This window comes from Penicillium macrosclerotiorum (assembly GCF_028827735.1).
Source record: "Penicillium macrosclerotiorum strain IBT 26536 chromosome Unknown utg000007l_segment0_segment0, whole genome shotgun sequence".
Taxonomy (NCBI): domain Eukaryota; kingdom Fungi; phylum Ascomycota; class Eurotiomycetes; order Eurotiales; family Aspergillaceae; genus Penicillium; species Penicillium macrosclerotiorum.
The window spans coordinates 3,385,353-3,403,192 of NW_026643086.1; the positions used below are offsets into that span (position 1 = coordinate 3,385,353).

Consider the following 17,840-nt stretch of genomic DNA (forward strand, 5'->3'; position numbering starts at 1 on the left):
ACTTTTTCACCGGAAAAGCTTCCTCTCGAAAATGCAACCTAACAGTCCCGCTATATAGGGAGGTTCAGCCACCAGACCCTCTTTGATCCGGAAGCGACGGACGCCCGCTCGCCCTGCGGTTGCTGAAATTTAAGGCCAACCGAACATTCGATCGATCGCGTGTCTCACTTAAGCAGCGTTGAGGCCAATCGACGCTCAGCGGGTGGAGTCGTATCCAGCACAAGCCATCAAGATTGGCTAGAGCCTGGAGAAACTGTGACCAAGCAGTGGATCATGAGTGGATCACCAGTGGATCATCAATGGAGAAACCCATTCACGGGCTTGGTGCGTTCCAAGGCTCCGGCCAGCTCCCACCGAAGCCTCCCGACAACTTGTTTAGACCTCTTTTAGGGCTTTCCAGAAGATCCATGCCGGTGATTGGTGCCTCCCCACGGGTACCTCGACCGCCATCCGGGGGTTGTGAGCTCATTAGGAGTAGGCAGACCCATGGAATGTCGCCTAAATCATCGTGGTTCCGAGGTTGGCCGCTATATTCTGGTAGAAAGAGGGGTTGAGGTGGCGCCCATCGCTCATGTCGCTCAGGGACATGAATTGAGTATGGTTCGAGGACCTTGTCTCTGCATCTTTCTTACAGGGAGACTCCGATTTTGGATCCTGCGAAAAGTATAATCGCTGCCTTGGTCGAAAACTCTCTTCTATTAAAGAAGAAAAAAAGCCTTCCTGCCCGCATCCCCTGTCTCAACCCCCCGTTATGTGTGCGTGTTGAGAACCTGGCTTGTCTCCACACATCCCGCGACGCAGCGCTCATCCGAATGTCACAAACCAACACGCAGGGCCCGGCCCTGGAGAAAGGAATTTGGGCCGCGGTGATCATCGCCGCGGTGATCGTGATTCTGCGGGTCTTTGCGAAGATCAAAATCAAACGGTTTGGGGTCGACGATGTCTTGATGATCATTGCGGAGGTATGATACACTATACTGTCTCCTATGCTTGTACCCTCTGGTTTCGAATAGTTGGACAATACCCCCTACAATGCTGGTCATTATCGCACCGCCGTCAGCTGCCATTTTCTGCCGTGGCTCACACATCTCATAAAATTACCTCTAGATCCTAGCAATCGTATCTACCGTCTTCCTCACCCTCTCAATCAAGCATGGCTTCGGTGGCGATTTGACGACGTTGAACACGCACGACCAGGAGTTGGTCTTGAAATACATCGCCATCCAAGTGCCGATTGTCACCTTCAGCACCACCATCGCCCGCTCGGCATTCATAATCTACCTCTTGGCCATTCTCGGCACCAACAAGACATATCAAATTGCGCTTTGGACGGTTTTGGCTATTCAGTTGGCGGGTAACATTGTTTCCGCAGTCCTCCCACTGAGTATCTGTCGCAATGTGGCGGCGCTGTGGAACAAGGAGGCTGCTTTGCATACTACCTGTGGCAACACTGATTCCGTGATCAAGTTTGCCTATTTCTCGAATAGTATGTTTTTGTGCTGCTCCAAATAGGGGGAGGCGGAAGAGAAGTTTTGCTCACATCCGTCTAGCTTTCAATTCGGCCACCGACTTATTTTTGGCGATTTTCCCAACTATCATTTTCTGGAATTTGAACCTCAAGATGCGTATCAAGATCAGTTTGATCGTCCTCCTAAGCCTGGGAATTGTGTAAGTTCCAAACGTCTCGACTCCATTCATTACAAAAGCTGATGACCATAGTGCAATGGTTGCTTCTATTGTTAAAACAACGAAGCTCACCGATCTCCCTGGCATCACCAACCTCGGCGCTAGTGGCGGCCTTGAATTGATCCGCTGGGGCTATGTCGAGAATTCTATTATCATCATTACATCCTCCGTCCCCTGCATCCGCCCATTGGTCATTTCCTCCGTTCGCAAGATCTCCAGCGTCACCCGTTCCTATGAACTCAGCACGCCTTTCAGTGGTCATCGTACGGGCGGAAATGAGACCAGTCAATCACGCCTGGCTCGGCGGTTCAACAAGTCCCATCACCTCGAGAACGGCAGCGTGGAGCGCATCCTTGATCAAAGCGTGCACACGAACACTACTGTTGGTGGGCACCCGGATTCTCCGGTGCAGGAACATCCGGGGATCACGAAGCAGGTAGAGATCTCTGTTGTCTCGGACGATCGAACGCGGCAGGCATAGCCCGTTGCTTCATAATGAGAATCAGGTACATGCAGCCACGGTTGCACTTGCACTAGCTAGAATTATAGATAGCGTTAATATCCGCACTGTCTTTGAGATTATTTCAATTCAGTTATTCCGAATACCCTGCAATCTGCCTATTCAGCATTGACCTTGGGTCTTGCTTTTAGCATTATCTCCAAGGAAATTTTCTTGATGTAATAGTGGTTTCTATTGTCAATTGAGTGATTCGCCAAGTTGGACTCCATGACTTCCCTTCTTTCAATTATGCGTGTAAACGATAGACATGGAAGTGAGGATGCGGTCCCTCTTTCCCACGAAGTTGCCTATAATTCCTTTTTCCTAAATTTTAGGTTCGCCAATAGGGGTCTTCTCTCAAATATTGATTAAATGCATCAACTAGTGCTATTATCATCTTGTGATATTATCTATGATTACAAGGAAGTATTTCGAATCAATGCCATAGGCTCCCATTGGGCCGTACTTTACAAATGTCAGAATTGAAGACCTCACATTTATCTCCCGGGTAGCGAGCTTTGAATCTTTGATGCTTTGCCACATACAGGTTGACAGAAATCAGGATAAGCAAATCATGAGGAGCTGTTGTATGATGGTCCTCAAGGCCTATATTTTTCCAGTCTTTGAAGAAGGGGCTTATGGAATGCCAAACTATAAAGATATTGAGCATACATTAGCATTCATGCGATTCACGACTCCCTAAATCTTTGGCATAGATCTCATTTGATTTCCATAGGGCAAATCTTGTGCCACTACTTCTGGACAGTTACGGGGAAGTTTTTCCTAGGCCGAGCTTATTTTCAACCCCAAACTTACGTTAGTAGTTGGAAATATCGTCGTGACTGTCTAGCAACTCTTTCGTCTAAATTTACACAGGTATCCTTTTTTCTATCCTTCTCGCAATTGACACGGCATTTTTATCAACAAACCTGGTGAAAAAGTGTGCAATGCAATACTGATACCCAATGCAATAAGAAAGGAAGTACACACGCTAACCAAATTGGCAGCATATAGTGAATCACCTGTTCTGTGCCAGGATATGAATCGCGAGTAGCTAGAAACCAGACAAAATTTCGAAGTAGATGTAGCAGGACAAAGTACACACATGAATGTACTAGGTAAAGTGCAAAGGAAATTTTTCCTAAGTACTGTACCAGCTGTAAATTCAACGGATACTGCAGGAATTTTGATTGGTAAATAGCGAAGACAAGAAGCACAGCGCCAATTGTCTCCCAGCATTTATTCGCAGTTGTTGAGGTCCCTCCAGCGTGGGGACCGGAGAGACTTCAGGAACTCGTATCCAGGTGCCAATGGACTATAAGCATCTACACAGATGAAATATAGCCCGAATTGAAGACATTTCAGCATTCTAGTCCCTTCAAAACAGGCCGAGCTGGTGAGTTGTTTCAGGATTCGATGGAATATTGCCCATTTTTCTGGAGGCTTAGACGGCAGGGCTAGTTCACCATCTTCCTCTGCCGTTTCAGAAGCGATCTTGTTTTTGCGCGAAAAAGTCCCGCTAAGAATGCAAAAATATCCCAGTATCCTTGCCATAGTCAAAATACTATCATTGCTATCAGATCCAGACGTCGAAATTGCGGTTTTCTGAAGGAAATCGCCAATACCGTCAAGTACACAATATATGATTTATGATATTCAATAGGAATAGTCCAAAGTGAAAGCAAAACTTACAAATTTCGATTATAAACACTGAATATGTAGCCATGGATCGGTTAAAGGCGACAAGCTCCACACATCATCTCCTTCAATCTTGAAACAATATAAGTTGAGGAAGAACAGGAACTGGGCAATAGTCATTATGACAGATGAAGGGATAAATAAGCGAAACGTGTGACGAGTAGCGGTAGAACATAGACGGCGAAAAAATGTTCTCGATCTGTGTGATTCGTGTCCCGGTGTCTGACCAAAGTGATAGAATTCGAAAGGCCTGATATAACGCAAAAAAGAGCCTCCATATATGGTGCGATGAAAAGAAGTTTAAATGAGAATATCTGGAAGAAGTGGAGGTTTTCTTCTGGGGGAAGCCTCCCATGGACGGAAAACTGCTCCAAATATGCTTGCCGACTCAAATGCGAAGGCATGATCAAATGCCACCATGGCTGCCGCAAAGCCATGAAGTCCATCGAGCCAATGCAGGCGTTCCATATATTGGGTTTAAAGAAGAACAGATCAAACAGACCAGGCTGTTCCGGATGAATGAAATTATGTGAGGATGCGTTTCAAACTTATAGAACTGGTCGTACTATATGTATATGGCCTATAAATATTCTGCACAATGATCAGAATAAGATTCCAGTTATCAAAAAGAAAAAAAAATCTGCGTAGTTGGTGATAGTTTGCACCCAAATAAATAGGTACATCACCGTTGTATTTCTGATAAAAAAAAAGAAAAATAGTGGATCAGGGGTCTGTAAGTGTACCACTACTCCGTTATGTCATCTTGAATGGCTATCAGCTTACTGTTTCTTTTTGGAAGGAATTTTCCATTGGCAATATCACCCTTATAAATAGAGAGGGAATCGAAGCATACAAAATTACGTACAGTCTTCCTATCTAAAGATTAGGGCGAAGATAGACACTACATGTTATTGTTTGCCTTTTTTGCAGACCATAAGGACAGATGCACGACTCATTTTCATGCGAAAAATGAACGATGAGAAGAATATTCATGTTCTTGAGAAAAAAAGTCTGCTACTTTATACACCCTTTCCAAAGCATCTAGTGTATTGTATACCAGGGTCTAATTTGTTGACACAGAGAGAACACATTTATCATAAGCAGCAATGTGACTTTATCTTGAATTGTTATCAAACAATCACTCTTGATTCCAACACATATATAGTGATGGGTTGCATTGCACAGCTCTAGTCCGTTCACTTCCAAAAGTAATTGTGTCTCCGGAACCGTACAAGGTATGCGACAGATTAATATCTTGCTCTCTGCCGAGGATGAGAATCCACCAGTACTCACGCAATTTTTTTTAACAGAGAGGACCTTCTTTTCTTTGTGCGATGGATGGGGGTTGAAGTACTGTTGTTAGTTAGGATCACCTATGGTTAGTCAGTATAAAGCTCATATTCGGTAGCAACTATGTAACACAATGGACACCTTTACATTTGATGATCTCGCTATCCTCTGAGCGGCAGTAGGTGTTACCATAATACAGCATTAGGTTTCAGGCAGCAGCTAGGCCAAAAAAGAGTAACGGGGAACTAGCCTGCGGGAGACTGGAGTTCATTGGGGAGTATTTTCTGGTACACCGTCGTTACAAATAAAGATTCATCTTTCAGATAGCTCTGAAAATAACCTTGCACACTATTTTTCCCGATCCTCTTTGAGAGGCAGTCTCCGAGCCCGGTGTGGTGGTTCAGTGGTCGGTTTGTTCATGCCGCTAGGTAGTGGCCGAGGGATTCAGGATGGCAGCGGAGCTGATGCAAACGATGCAAACTCGGTCCCAAGAAATTCTCCCGCAGAATCAACTTCACGACTCCGCAACTTCACGATTTGTTGTCTCTCCAGCTTGCCAAGTTGTCGAATTGTCTACGCTCGGAACTGTTGGGAATCGCGCTTGCTGATCCTCTTGGCTCTCTTGACTGATAGCTACCCGCTACAGAATTTTCCGATTCACAATGGCCCCGAGCCACCTCCGGGCAGCAATGTCCATCCGGTCTATGGCATCTCCAATGACCTTGATGCGACCAGCTATTACCTCCTCTATTCTCTCAATTTCTCAGTCCCAGGCTTCTCGCTATGCCTCCACAACGCAATCCGAATCCGCACAAGAATCTGCCACCTCTTCACAAGCTCCTGCTCCCGCCTCCCATGGTCTTCAACCGCCCACTCTGCTCCGCAACTACGCCTACAAGACTATGACTGGCACTGTCACTTCTGTTGGCCGCATGAACCGAACTGTCAGCGTCACGCACCGCCACAACGTATGGGATAAACATATCCGAAAATACTACCCGAAGGAGACCCGGTACTTGGTCTCGGACCCGAACAACTCCCTGCGCGAGGGCGATGTGATTGAGTTCTCCTCCGGTGCCCCTAAGAGTCGGCACGTGCACCATGTTGTCGAGCGCATTGTTACTCCCTTCGCGGTGCCCTTGGAGGACCGCCCGGCCGTGATGTCGCGCGAGGAGCGCCAGCAGGTGCGCGAGCAGCGTTGGGCCGAGAAATATGTACGCAAGGAGTCAAGGCGACTGGGCGAGGATATTAACTTGGAATCCATTGCTCAGTCTCAGGGATTGGTTAAGGAAGGCGAGACTGTATCCACCGCGGACTTGATTCACCGAATTCATTTGGGCCAGGAACGCGTTGGGAAGCTGAAGGCCTTGGTTCAGGAGCGAATTGCTCTCCAGGAACGGCAAGCTGCCGAAGCCAAAGCACAGAATACGGAGGCTTAGGCATGGGCTATTCGAATGAATGCGTGTTTGTGAGGGAGTTTCTGTACCGATCGTCGCATTTTGGTTTTCCAGATGTTTTCCATTTTTTTGATATCCGTGCTGATTTTGCATGTCGGATCCTATGTACTATACTAAACAGCTTTTATTGCCTTTCATCATATTGTGTGGCATATATAAACCATCTTTTCATTCAATGAGTACCCGTTGAGCGTCCTGCATTGAGATTCTCGACCTCCCCAGGCCGATTACTGTGGCCGAATCGAATCCTAGCTTCTCCTGGAACGTGGCATGCTTTCATCCATTCCTTCTGTCATTGTTGGGCGATCAATATTTACGGCTTTTCTTCGAGAAGAAGTAAACTCGAGCGGACGTTCGCATAGTTGTGCGTAGACACGGCTTTGTGTCTATGACGTGACATGGGTGAGCCCTAGACATCAGTCCTCTATAATAATGTAGTTATCTTTGGACGTAATCCATCCCAGTTTCTGTAAGAATTAAAGCAGCTGGTTTATGGGATCGGTCAGACCGTCTGTCGCAATCCGCACAGCATCGCAGAGGCTCAAATTTCATAGGCCCACGTATAGCACTGGATTCATATGAAGTATGCGCATTGGCAGCCTTTGGGAATGAAGAGTAGCAAGTCGGGTCCGCCTCCAGGCTCAGTCGTCCTGACTTCGGATGACAAGAAAGTCAGCATCACTGGGAATTGTTGTAGCGGTTAAATCCACCGCGGGGTCGCCAAAACAACGCTCGTCACCGCCAAGCGGGCCGCTTGTTTACCTTCCGATCGCCAACGCCGCCCGCTGTTTATTTCCAAATCTCCGCCTCTTCCAGGACTTGATCGGACCCAGCCGTCGTTATTTATCGACCGGCAGTTTCTTCAATTTCATTTCTTGCCAGGAATCATTTTTTGAATGCCAACCCGTGTCCCCTTTATGAGACGATCGACGTCTTGAACCACCGACTGAGACCGTCTTCAATTTCTATCTCCGTCACCTCCTTTGGGCATCAAAGGCCTTGTGGTAAGAAGATTCGAACCCTTCCAGCTCAAAGAGAGCATCTTCTCTTCTATACTCGGTGCTAGTAACAAGCGCAACGCTCCCAGTCATCAAATCGTGCTGATTAAAAGACGGTCACAGACAGGCCACGCTCGATTTCACCTTTCCCGATAGCTACTTAGCCCACCATGGCTGATGGCGAGGAAGACTTTTCCTCCCTTCCGTTGCCTGACCGGTTCGCTCACAAGGTTCGATCTTCTTTGCGCGTCGTCTGGCTGTCCACGGACATGAACTGACATTGTCCCCAATTACCAGAACTGGAAGGTGCGTAAGGAGGGCTACGAGGACGCCAAAGCGCAATTCGAGAAATCACCCGATGAATCAGACCCGGTTTTCGCGCCGTTTCTTCAACATCCCGAGTTGTGGAAAGGGGCGGTCGCAGACTCGAATGTTGCCGCACAGGTGGAGGGCCTGGGATCGTATTGTTCCTTTCTGAAGTTTGGTGGGGTACAGGCATGCACCAGGTGCGTTGAATAACCCATTGCGAATCATGAAGTAGTTGATTTGGTTGAGGGCAGACTGGTTAACATTAACACTGCGCCTAGAACTCGCCAGTTTACTGTCGGGCCGATCGCGGAGAAGGGACTCCCGTGCGCCAGACCAGTTGGCAAGGCCAACGCACAAGAAGCCCTCCTGTTATGCGTCGAACTGGATAAAGCAGACCCCGTACTCGAAGATCTCATTCCCACACTATCACACAAAGTACCAAAAGTGATTGCTGGTGCTCTGGCCGCCTTAACTGTCATCTATCACAATTATGGCTGCAAGATTGTGGACCCGAAACCGACCCTGAAGGCGCTACCCAAGGTATTCGGCCACGCAGACAAGAACGTTCGAGCGGAAGCACAAAACTTAACAGTGGAATTATATCGATGGCTTCGCGAGGCGATAAAGCCCCTCTTTTGGGGAGACTTGAAACCGGTGCAACAGCAAGATTTGGAGAAACTTTTTGAAAATGTGAAGCAGGAGGCACCACCAAAGCAAGAGAGATTCACCCGAGCTCAACAAGATGCTATGGCTGCAGCTAGCGCCTCTCCCGGAGGCGATGGAGCCGATGATCAGGGTGGTGAAGAGTTCGCGGAAGAGGAGGGAGAAGAAGTGGATGTGTTTGACCTTGCAGAGCCTGTCGACGTCATGCCAAAAGTCCCTAAGGATCTCCATGAACAACTGGGCTCCTCAAAATGGAAAGATCGCAAGGAAGCATTGGATGCGCTCTATAACGTGTTGAATGTGCCTCGGATCAAAGATGGCCCCTACGATGAAATCGTGAGGGCTTTGGCCAAGTGTATGAAAGATGCCAACGTTGCAGTCGTTACAGTGGCTGCCAACTGTGTCGATCTCCTGGCCAAGGGCCTCCGCAATGGCTTCATGAAGTATCGATCTACTATCATGGTACCAATGCTTGAACGTCTCAAGGAGAAGAAGCAATCGGTGGCAGATGCTCTGGGTCAAGCCTTGGATGCTGTCTTCGGGTCAACAGATCTTGCGGACTGTTTGGAAGAGATCCTGGAATATCTAAAGCATAAGAACCCCCAGATCAAACAGGAAACTGTCAAGTTTCTCGTTCGTTGTCTTCGCACAACAAGAACGGTTCCCGCTAAGCCTGAAATCAAATCGATCGCCGATGCGGGCACAAAACTACTCACGGAATCTACTGAGGCTATTCGATCGGGCGGTGCCGAGGTTCTAGGGACGTTGATGAAAATTTTGGGCGAACGCGCCATGAACCCTTATCTCGATGGGTTGGACGAAATTCGCAAGACCAAGATAAAGGAATACTTTGAGACTGCTGAGGTAAAGGCCAAAGAGCGGCCAAAGCCAATCGTTGGGCCCCCCAAATCCGCAGCCGTCCCTCCCAGTAAGAAGATTGTGCCTGGAAAGAAGCCGACTCTGGGATTAAAGAAGCCAGCGCCCGCTGCCGCAGCACCTCCTGTTGAAGAGCCTCCTGCGAAACCTGCACCGAAGGCGATTGCGTCGAAGCTTGGAAAGCCCGGTCTGGCCGCACCTGGCTCTGGTCTCAAGTTACAACGCAAACTTGCTGGGCCGGGAAGCGCTGCCTCACCTCAAAGGAGAGTAGCTTCTCCCCCGGAAGAGACAGCACCTCCACCAGCAGCACCCAAATTTGGGCTTGGGCGTGGTCTTGCCGGCCGTCCTATCGCGAAGCCCGCGGCTGCTGCTGAGCCGACTCCAGTCCCTGCCGCTCCGGCAGTAAGTGCTATGTCTGCTGCAGACCGTGCAGAGCTGGAAGAGCTTCGAATGGAGAAGGAAAAGTTTGCTCGGGTCATCGAAGACATGAAGTCCGAACGCTCTAAATTCAATTCACAAATCACCGAGCTTCAGAATCAGAACGCACAGCTGATTGAAGATCACACTAGAGATGTTTTGAGTATCAAGGCTAAGGAGACCCAGCTGGTTCGGGCGCGCAGTGATGCTGAAGCTGCTGAGCAAAACGTTCAGAAGCAACAGCGCGAGATTGAAAGATTGAAGCGAGAGTTGGCCCGTGCTCTGCGGGCATCCGCCATGAGTCCACCTAACGCTGCGTCTGACACTGGCAGTATAGGAATTCCAGAGGCCTCAATCTACCAAGAATCTGCGAGCAACGGACATGGTGCAGTTCCCCGATCTGGCCTTCATATGGGATCCCGATTCGAAAGTTCACGGCCTCGAAGCTATGCTTCTGCTAGTCCGAGCGAGGAGAAAGAAAACAATGGCCTCGAGTCTCCAGGATTCGGCAGCCGTGAGGGTGGTCTCGGTCGTCGCAAGCTAAGCCCAACCTATGGTCTGTCTGGAATCGGAAGCCCAACACGCTCATCAGCTCGGGGATCTGCCTATGCTACTGACGAGGAGGGACAGCCCCGGTCCGCGGAGCCGGCCGAGAATTGGAAACGGGCTGCTGAAGTCACCAGCCAGTTGAAGGCGAGGATCGAACAAATGAAGGTACGTGTTTCAATTCACCCAGAGCCCACACCCACACCGCTTACACTACTACAGGCGAGACAAGGACTCTCACGAACCCCTGCCCAACGTTAATGACGAAATGACCGTGATTATGCTTATGTCACTTGTTCCTCACTTCATTGTACACCTCTACCCACTTTCTCTTTATTATGTGTGCTTTAGACTGGGTTTCTTTAATGATGCAATCGCGATTCTGAACCTTGTGGTGGGCATCTTAGGCCGGCGGAAGGCGCTAGGCTGGGTCTTCTATGTTTTTTCCCCCTTCTTTTTGTTGGTCGTTTTGCGTCTGGTCTTGTCATCTTCCTGTAATCTCTCCATACCAACTTTCTTCTTGTTTTCCTTGCATTGCTATGTCTTCTACCACGTTCCTCTGGAGGGCTTTCCCTGGGAAATGATTAAAAGTCGACCTGGGAGGATTTTTTTTCTGGCTCTCTCTCAGTTGATAATGTATAGCCTCACCCCAAGCCCCCTGTCTGATACCTTAACTGCCCCAAGTACTCGATTGATTATTTCTTTTAATAGTCGGAGTAGAGAAGTGTATTTGTCAATGATAGATGAATGCCATTGCAACAGGCTGGTAAAAAACATCTCAGCCTGCCATAAACAAGTCCATCAAAAATCACAGCCCGTATATCTGAGCGAAAGGATCTACATTCGAGTCCTCGTGCCGCGTATACTCAATTTGTTCAGAAAGATGCTTTGCCTTCGCTTTGCCATAAACCTTTTCAATCCATGCGAGTGTGACATCGATCCCAGCACTAACCCCAGACGAGGTCCAGACATTCCCATCTGTGACCCACCGCGCATGGGGAATCCACTGCACCTGTGGGCCCATCGCAACAATCTCGTGCCACCCTGCTTTGTTTGTCGTCGCGCGCTTACCGTCCAACACGCCGGCCCGCGCGGCAAGCCCGGAGCCCGTGCACACAGTGATCAGATACTTGAGGCTTGGGTACGTCTCCCGGATAAAATTGATGCATGCTTGGACTATGGGTCCGGAGCCGCGTGTGCCATGGCCGCCTGGAACAAGGAGCACGTCCAGAGGCGGGGCGGTTGCGAAAGTATGTGTGGGCACGACGGATTGGCCGACCCGTTTGGGGATGTTGGCCGGCTTTGTGGTGACTGGGTCTAGCGTTGTTGATAGCATGGCTAGAGAAATGTTTTCTGTATTAGAGAGCACGTTTATGCAGTCGACAGGGCCGAATACATCCAGGGCCTGGAAGCCTGGGAATAAGACCACTCCGATACGAAGCATTTCTTGGCTTTCCGGGTCTGCGTTAGATGGTTAATACTTGCTCCATAGAGAGATCGAGTACCATGGATAAATTACGAGTTTGAAAAGACTTACTAGTCATGGTTATGATATACAACCGGGTTTTGATGGATAAGCAGAAGAATAAGAGGGGTATGGCGTGAAGAGCACCGTGTAAACAGCCAAAAGAGAAACCCAAGCTGGAAGGGGATATTAGATGTTTTAATACACGTCTGGAATCAAAGTGACTTAACTTTAACAAGCTTGAAAGCCGGGATGTTCGGTCAATTAGTCAACAGAGGAAAGTCAGACACCGTTGAACGTCCAAAGCATCTGACCATCTAAGGCCCCCGCTCTCAAGATTACCAAGCAAGGCTGCGGCTCACCAGGTGCAGGTTGTCGAAATGATAGAAGAATATACCGCTTTTTTCTTGAGTAGTAGTATTTCAAAGTTTTCCTACGCGCCAATTTATCCACATGAGATTGTTTGATAGCCCTCTTAAATCAATTGAGGTGTGATATATATAAGGACCAATATTGAGGAGAACTAGGCAGATTGTTTTACATCAAACAGGATAATTCTGACGAGGCAGTAGCATGTTTTAATAAAGGATCCAACCCACTACATAAGCTGATAATCGCTGACCAGATTAACATGTGCAGGGGTATACGCTGAGATCAGTATTAACACTGAGGCTCCGTGGAGTTTTCACGGAGCCTTTTCATAGTCGTCTCCACCGAGTTCCACATGCAAATTTTTGACAGAAATTTTTGCAAAAATCGGTTGTAACGGCAAAGCAAATGTTTACGGTCTAGATAATGTGTACAGCATCATTATACAAGGAACAAGCAGACTGCATGAATGCCAAATCTTAAACTACAACACAAGGCATATTGAACAGTTGGAGAAATGCATTCATGGGTATCTGCCAAGGAAAAAAAGTGGTACATAAGGCCGTAGAGGAGTTCGTGAGAAAAAAGGTAGTAATTTTCTTTTGGTTAGAACGGGAGTTCAAAAAGATGCCCGTGGGCTCTTTCACACCCATCTAAAGCTAAAAGAATTTGGCGTCAATAAGTCATCCTGAGCCTTGAACACCCATTTAACTTCCCATTAGAACTTTTGTAGGAGAGCGCTTGAAGAAAGAGCCGATCCCGTCAGACAAAATCAAGTCACGAAAGGTGAGCTTAGACCTTGATGGCGTTCTCCACAGCCTTGCGCTTCTTCTCCTGCTTGGCGACGGCCTTGGCGCCCATGATACCACCACCCCAGTGGCGGCGGGACTCCTCGTACTTGTCGGTGTAGCCCTCCTTGATGGCAGACAGCAGCTTGGAGAACTCAGCCTTGTCCTCGGAGCGAACCTCAGTCAGAGCCAGAACGGCGGAGGTCTAGTAAGTTCATGTTAGATACCGGGAAGACGAAAATGGTGTTCTAAAATAACAATGGAAGCATACCTTCTTGTGGACAACGGTACCGAGACGGGCCTTGCCCTTGACAATGGCGTACGGGACACCCATCTTGCGGCAGAGAGCGGGGAGGAAGACAACCAGCTCAATGGGGTCAACGTCGTGAGCAATCAGGACGAGGGAAGCCTTCTTGTTCTCAACGAGACCAACAACGTGGTTGAGACCGTACTTGACGTGGTAGGGCTTCTTGGAGACATCCTCCTTCTTCTTGCCCTCGGAGACGGCGGTGGCCTCCTGGACGAGACGCTCCTTCTTCTCAGCCTTGGTCTCAGGGCGGTACTTGCCGAGGAGCTTGAAGGTCTGAGCAGCGGTGTTGCGGTCCAGAGTGTTCTGGAACTGAGCGATGGAAGGAGGAACCTTCAGGCGCATGTTCAGAATCTTCTTCTGGCGCTGCAGGCGAACATACTCGGGCCACTTGACGAAGCGGGAGAGGTTGCGCTTGGGCTGGACATCCTGGCCAATGCCGAAGTTGCGGGAACGCTTCTCGATGAGAGGGTTCTGTCAACGGAATAATTAGTCAATTCCCTCCACTTTTCTCGCACTCCCAGGGAAAGAAACGTACCTTAGCGGCCTTCTTGGACGAGCCAGCCTTGCCCTGGGGGTAGGGCATGGCGGCGGTCTTCTTTCCGGACTTGGGAGGCTATCATTGAGAAAAGAGAAGATCAGCGATCTAGTCCACCACGGGCTGCATCTTCTTTTGAACTCTAAGGAGAGCATAAGATTGAGAGCCGTGCTACGGGCTCTCAAACCATGCCTCCAGCCAAATCATCGCCAATCGTCTCACATCTCTTTCGAGGCTGTGGGCAAAGGACGGAATTTTGCTTCGATTCGAAAATCGGAAGCGAAAAATAATTGTATCATAGCATCGCTGCAGTGGGCGAAGCCTGAACAAAAGACGTTCAAGTGCTTACCATTTTGTCGACTGAAGATCGGTGCGCTGGTTGACGGTTGACGAAGGATGGAAAGAGAAAAGTTCGGTGGACGATCTTATGAATTTCTCGTGGGTCACGCTAGCGTGAGCATGTGACTAGGGCTAGGGCTACTCAGCCATGGCAATGCCTGATGAAGTATCACGTGACCACTTCAGTGTTCGATTGGATCGGCCTTTGGATCAAAGTCACCCCTACAATATCTTAGGACTATGTACAAAAATTTTTTTTTTCCAGTTCAGTTGTTTAAAACAAAAACTACTCGGATCAGCTCGAAAATTTGCTACTAAAATTCTGGACAGGCGAGGTCCAAATCAAACTTCGTATCCTATCGTGCAGCGCGTGGGACAACAAGTAGCCTCTATATACACCCCAAAACGCCATAGAAAGAATCTTATGCAGAACAATCGCCAGACGCATCGTCGAAAAAGCCGTATGAATCGTATGGAATGGAACAGTATCATCGCCAAGCCCCCAGCCCGGGCAGGGCACCACGTCCTAGGCTTGTGCTCGCAGCCTGGATAGCCTTCTTCTTTCCTAGTGAACCCTCTTGGGTCCGTACAGCGGCAACAATCTTGTCAATATTGGTCTCCACCACGACCCCGCCGATGATCATCTCACTCAGCACCGCGTGCAAAGTCTCATACCCGAAAATCAGGTCCAGCTCGCAGACGTTCTCAAACATCCGGTCGAGGGCCTCGACGAAGACCTGGATCAGGTCAATCAGTGCGAGTGGTGACTCGGTAGAGGTTGATATCATGATGAAGGAGAGCGTGGCATAGGTGCGGTATGTGATCTGGGTGGGCGCATCCGACGGCCCGTGAGCGGAGGAGCTGGCAGCGCCTTGGGACAGGAGTGGGGGCAATGGGAGGAAATTGCAAGCACTATCAGGGCGCTGTGCGACAAGGTGGTATATTTGCGCGATGAGGGATTGTTGGGTCTGCGTGTCCTGTTGAGGCGAGGGGCTCAGGTTAGTGGGCAGTTTCGGGGATTGTAGACGTGGGGGAACGAACAAGCTGGGTATAGAATTTGGTCAGGCGAGGCTGGCCGTTGTTGTTGAAGACTAATACAGCATTGATCATCTTGGCGGGCAAAAAATGCTATGGGCAAGATGAAGTCTAGCAGTGCTGCGAGATGTTCAAGGTCCGGTCGAGGTGAGGTTCTTATCGGCGAAGCTGATAACCCACGGAGCGATCTCCACTTGGTCCGTGCGGCCAATTTTCTGGAGACCGCGACGACACTCGGTTCCTGCAGCCGCAGGACCTGTGGCAGTCCGCGATGCGACTCAAGATTTGTAGGGCCGCGGGGTCCATCCGGCGACTGTATTCAACAATACAGACTACGCAATCCTCGCCAGCATCTCAAGCCCCTAACCCTCACTCGAACCCAAACAAACGCAGCCTTAAAGACCTAACACCCTCGGATCTCTCATACTATTGGGACACCAAACCGCCGAATGCCTCCCAGCTCGCCTTCGCAGAAAAGCTATTTATACCATCACGTCATTCCCCTGTAAAGCTCTGGTCTGCCAGCAAGTTTCGCACGACGCCTCTCTCATCCGCCGAGCCTGAGGTTGCCTTCCTTGGCCGCTCAAATGTCGGAAAGAGCTCTCTGCTCAATGCGATCATGGGCCAGGAGATATGCTGGACATCGTCGAAGCCAGGTCGCACAAGAGAAATGAATGCGTTCGGTATCGGCGGCACGAAGGGTGGCGAGTCAAAGGTGGTTCTGCTCGATATGCCGGGATACGGGAAGGCTAGCAGAGCGGAATGGGGCATGGAGATTATGAAGTATCTTCAGGGACGCAAGCAGTAAGTGGTTTTGAGACTGGCGGCTCTTCAACTGGGGGGGGGGGAAACCCATGGCTAACGTGAACTCACCTTAGGCTTCGTCGCGCATTCATCCTCATCGACAGCGAGCATGGAATCAAAAAAAATGACGCAGACATTCTGAGTCTGTTCCGGCGCTATGCTATCCCACACCAGATCATCATCTCCAAGGTCGATAAAGTTCTTGCCAAGAGCAGAAAACAAATAAAATCCGGTGCATCGGCTGCCGGTATCCAAAAGCTTCATGATATGCTTAACAGCATGCGGCCTGTCGTCCAGCCGGATCCACGTACCTCCGAGGGGCCTGGCGCCTTGGGTGAGATTTTAACTTGCAGTGCAGATACTCTCATCGAGTCTGGCCGGGTGCTAGGCGTGGATGCTGTACGCTGGGCTATCCTTTCTGCGGCGGGGATTGACGGCAGCCTAGAGGGTGGGCACCTTGCAAGCAAAAGTAGTACTTTCGTCAAGCCAAGCCAGTGAGGCGATCTTGGGTCATTCTAATGAAGAGAACAAAGCACCTTTTACATAATCCTGCATACTCCGCGTGGCTCAAGCTACCGACTCACCGGGATTCATATATATAAAGATTTCAACTCAGCTGGGTGTCCACTCTCTGGCCTGCTCTTTCAATTTGGAGAAGAACTACAGCTGAGGAAAGCCAGTGCAACTAGGTGATAATGGGGGAGAATCTACACCTTCGAAGCAGTAAACTTTGGCACAGTCAATGGGGCCGCTGGCACCCAGTCCCAGATCTATCAGGGCGTTTCTATGTTGTGACAAGGGGATTGCAATAATTTGCAACTGCAGGAGGATCTGCAAAAAACTAGAGAACCAACCCTACAAACTATATTTGATTATAAGGTGATTCAGAATAGACCGTTTGATTTACAGTCTTTCGCGCAGAACGGAACGTAGGAAAATAGCATCCCAACTGCGCAGGTGGGGAATGGCTCCATGATCTGGGCCTAGCTATGACATCTAACAAACATATGTAGTATGGGTCAAAAGATGAAGATCACTTGTGGTCTCCATTCCTCATGTTAATGATTGTCTCAAGACTCAAAGGAATTATCAAGTAGCTCGTGAAGTAATGCCGAAGACTATCCGGTAGCCGAGGACGACCCCACAGACCCTCGGGCATGCACATGCATTATCAACATGCAGGTGCCTCTAGGGTTGGCCATCTAGAGCCTTTTTGGAACCATTTATATTTCATATTCATGTACTGATCTATACTGAGTCACCAAAGAAAATCATGCCTCAAGTCTTCACATCCACCGTTAAGGTCTTGTCGTGAGACGAAGATCGGTCAACCACAACACAATCCACTCTTGCTCGCCTGAATCCTGCCATCATGAAGATGAAATTAATGGAACTCAACGCGGAAGTGACTAGCCAATACCAGATGGTGTATGTTCCCGCTGGAGGTGCTCATAAAACTGATGGTGCGGCAGTCTTCATTTTTAGCGACTGCGTTGAATCACGGAACTTCCACAGCAATGCCGGGAGTCGTGACGCAAGGGAAAGGACGGTTCCGCCCCGAAACCTTTCGGGTAATTGGGAATTTTACTGTCATTACGGGAAGTGGTAAGGGTGAGCTTGGGGGGATGTTCACGCATGGTGGAAATGGGGGCTTTGAGTTCGATGAGCGGGATCCGACTTGGGTCAACTATAAGTTTTGCATTGAATGATCCCACAAGAGTATATGGAGTGGGGGATTGGGGGCTTTCGATCCATA

The 17,840-nt window shown here is 49.1% G+C and overlaps 7 protein-coding genes across 7 annotated transcripts; 4 read left to right on the forward strand and 3 right to left on the reverse strand.

Annotated features, from left to right (window-relative positions):
• Window positions 1–812: 812 nt before the first annotated feature.
• N7462_008050 (uncharacterized protein) lies at window positions 813–2,167 on the forward strand (the record flags this gene model as incomplete). Its single annotated transcript, XM_057079768.1, has 5 exons — window positions 813–962; window positions 1,014–1,055; window positions 1,108–1,486; window positions 1,551–1,668; window positions 1,720–2,167. 5 exons carry the CDS (start codon window positions 813–815, stop codon window positions 2,165–2,167), a joined length of 1,137 nt encoding a protein of 378 aa, XP_056932438.1.
• Window positions 2,168–5,835: 3,668 nt separating this feature from the next.
• Window positions 5,836–6,612, forward strand: N7462_008051 (mitochondrial 37S ribosomal protein uS17m; the record flags this gene model as incomplete). The annotated part of the gene is made up of 1 exon (XM_057079769.1): window positions 5,836–6,612. One exon carries the CDS (start codon window positions 5,836–5,838, stop codon window positions 6,610–6,612), a length of 777 nt encoding a protein of 258 aa, XP_056932439.1.
• A 1,186-nt stretch (window positions 6,613–7,798) lies between these two features.
• Window positions 7,799–10,700, forward strand: N7462_008052 (putative spindle pole body component; the record flags this gene model as incomplete). The annotated part of the gene is made up of 4 exons (XM_057079770.1): window positions 7,799–7,858; window positions 7,926–8,134; window positions 8,216–10,607; window positions 10,662–10,700. 4 exons carry the CDS (start codon window positions 7,799–7,801, stop codon window positions 10,698–10,700), a joined length of 2,700 nt encoding a protein of 899 aa, XP_056932440.1.
• A 547-nt stretch (window positions 10,701–11,247) lies between these two features.
• N7462_008053 (DJ-1/PfpI family protein) lies at window positions 11,248–11,983 on the reverse strand (the record flags this gene model as incomplete). Its single annotated transcript, XM_057079771.1, has 2 exons — window positions 11,248–11,900; window positions 11,977–11,983. 2 exons carry the CDS (start codon window positions 11,981–11,983, stop codon window positions 11,248–11,250), a joined length of 660 nt encoding a protein of 219 aa, XP_056932441.1.
• A 1,082-nt stretch (window positions 11,984–13,065) lies between these two features.
• Window positions 13,066–14,258, reverse strand: N7462_008054 (60S ribosomal protein eL8; the record flags this gene model as incomplete). The annotated part of the gene is made up of 4 exons (XM_057079772.1): window positions 13,066–13,266; window positions 13,333–13,842; window positions 13,907–13,984; window positions 14,256–14,258. The coding sequence occupies 4 exons, from the start codon at window positions 14,256–14,258 to the stop codon at window positions 13,066–13,068; spliced, it is 792 nt and encodes a 263-aa protein (XP_056932442.1).
• A 475-nt stretch (window positions 14,259–14,733) lies between these two features.
• Window positions 14,734–15,355, reverse strand: N7462_008055 (putative AP-3 adaptor complex subunit sigma; the record flags this gene model as incomplete). The annotated part of the gene is made up of 2 exons (XM_057079773.1): window positions 14,734–15,222; window positions 15,287–15,355. The coding sequence occupies 2 exons, from the start codon at window positions 15,353–15,355 to the stop codon at window positions 14,734–14,736; spliced, it is 558 nt and encodes a 185-aa protein (XP_056932443.1).
• Window positions 15,356–15,551: 196 nt separating this feature from the next.
• On the forward strand, window positions 15,552–16,582 carry N7462_008056 (translation initiation/elongation factor MRX8; the record flags this gene model as incomplete). The annotated part of the gene is made up of 2 exons (XM_057079774.1): window positions 15,552–16,084; window positions 16,159–16,582. 2 exons carry the CDS (start codon window positions 15,552–15,554, stop codon window positions 16,580–16,582), a joined length of 957 nt encoding a protein of 318 aa, XP_056932444.1.
• Between the last annotated feature and the right edge of the window lie 1,258 nt (window positions 16,583–17,840).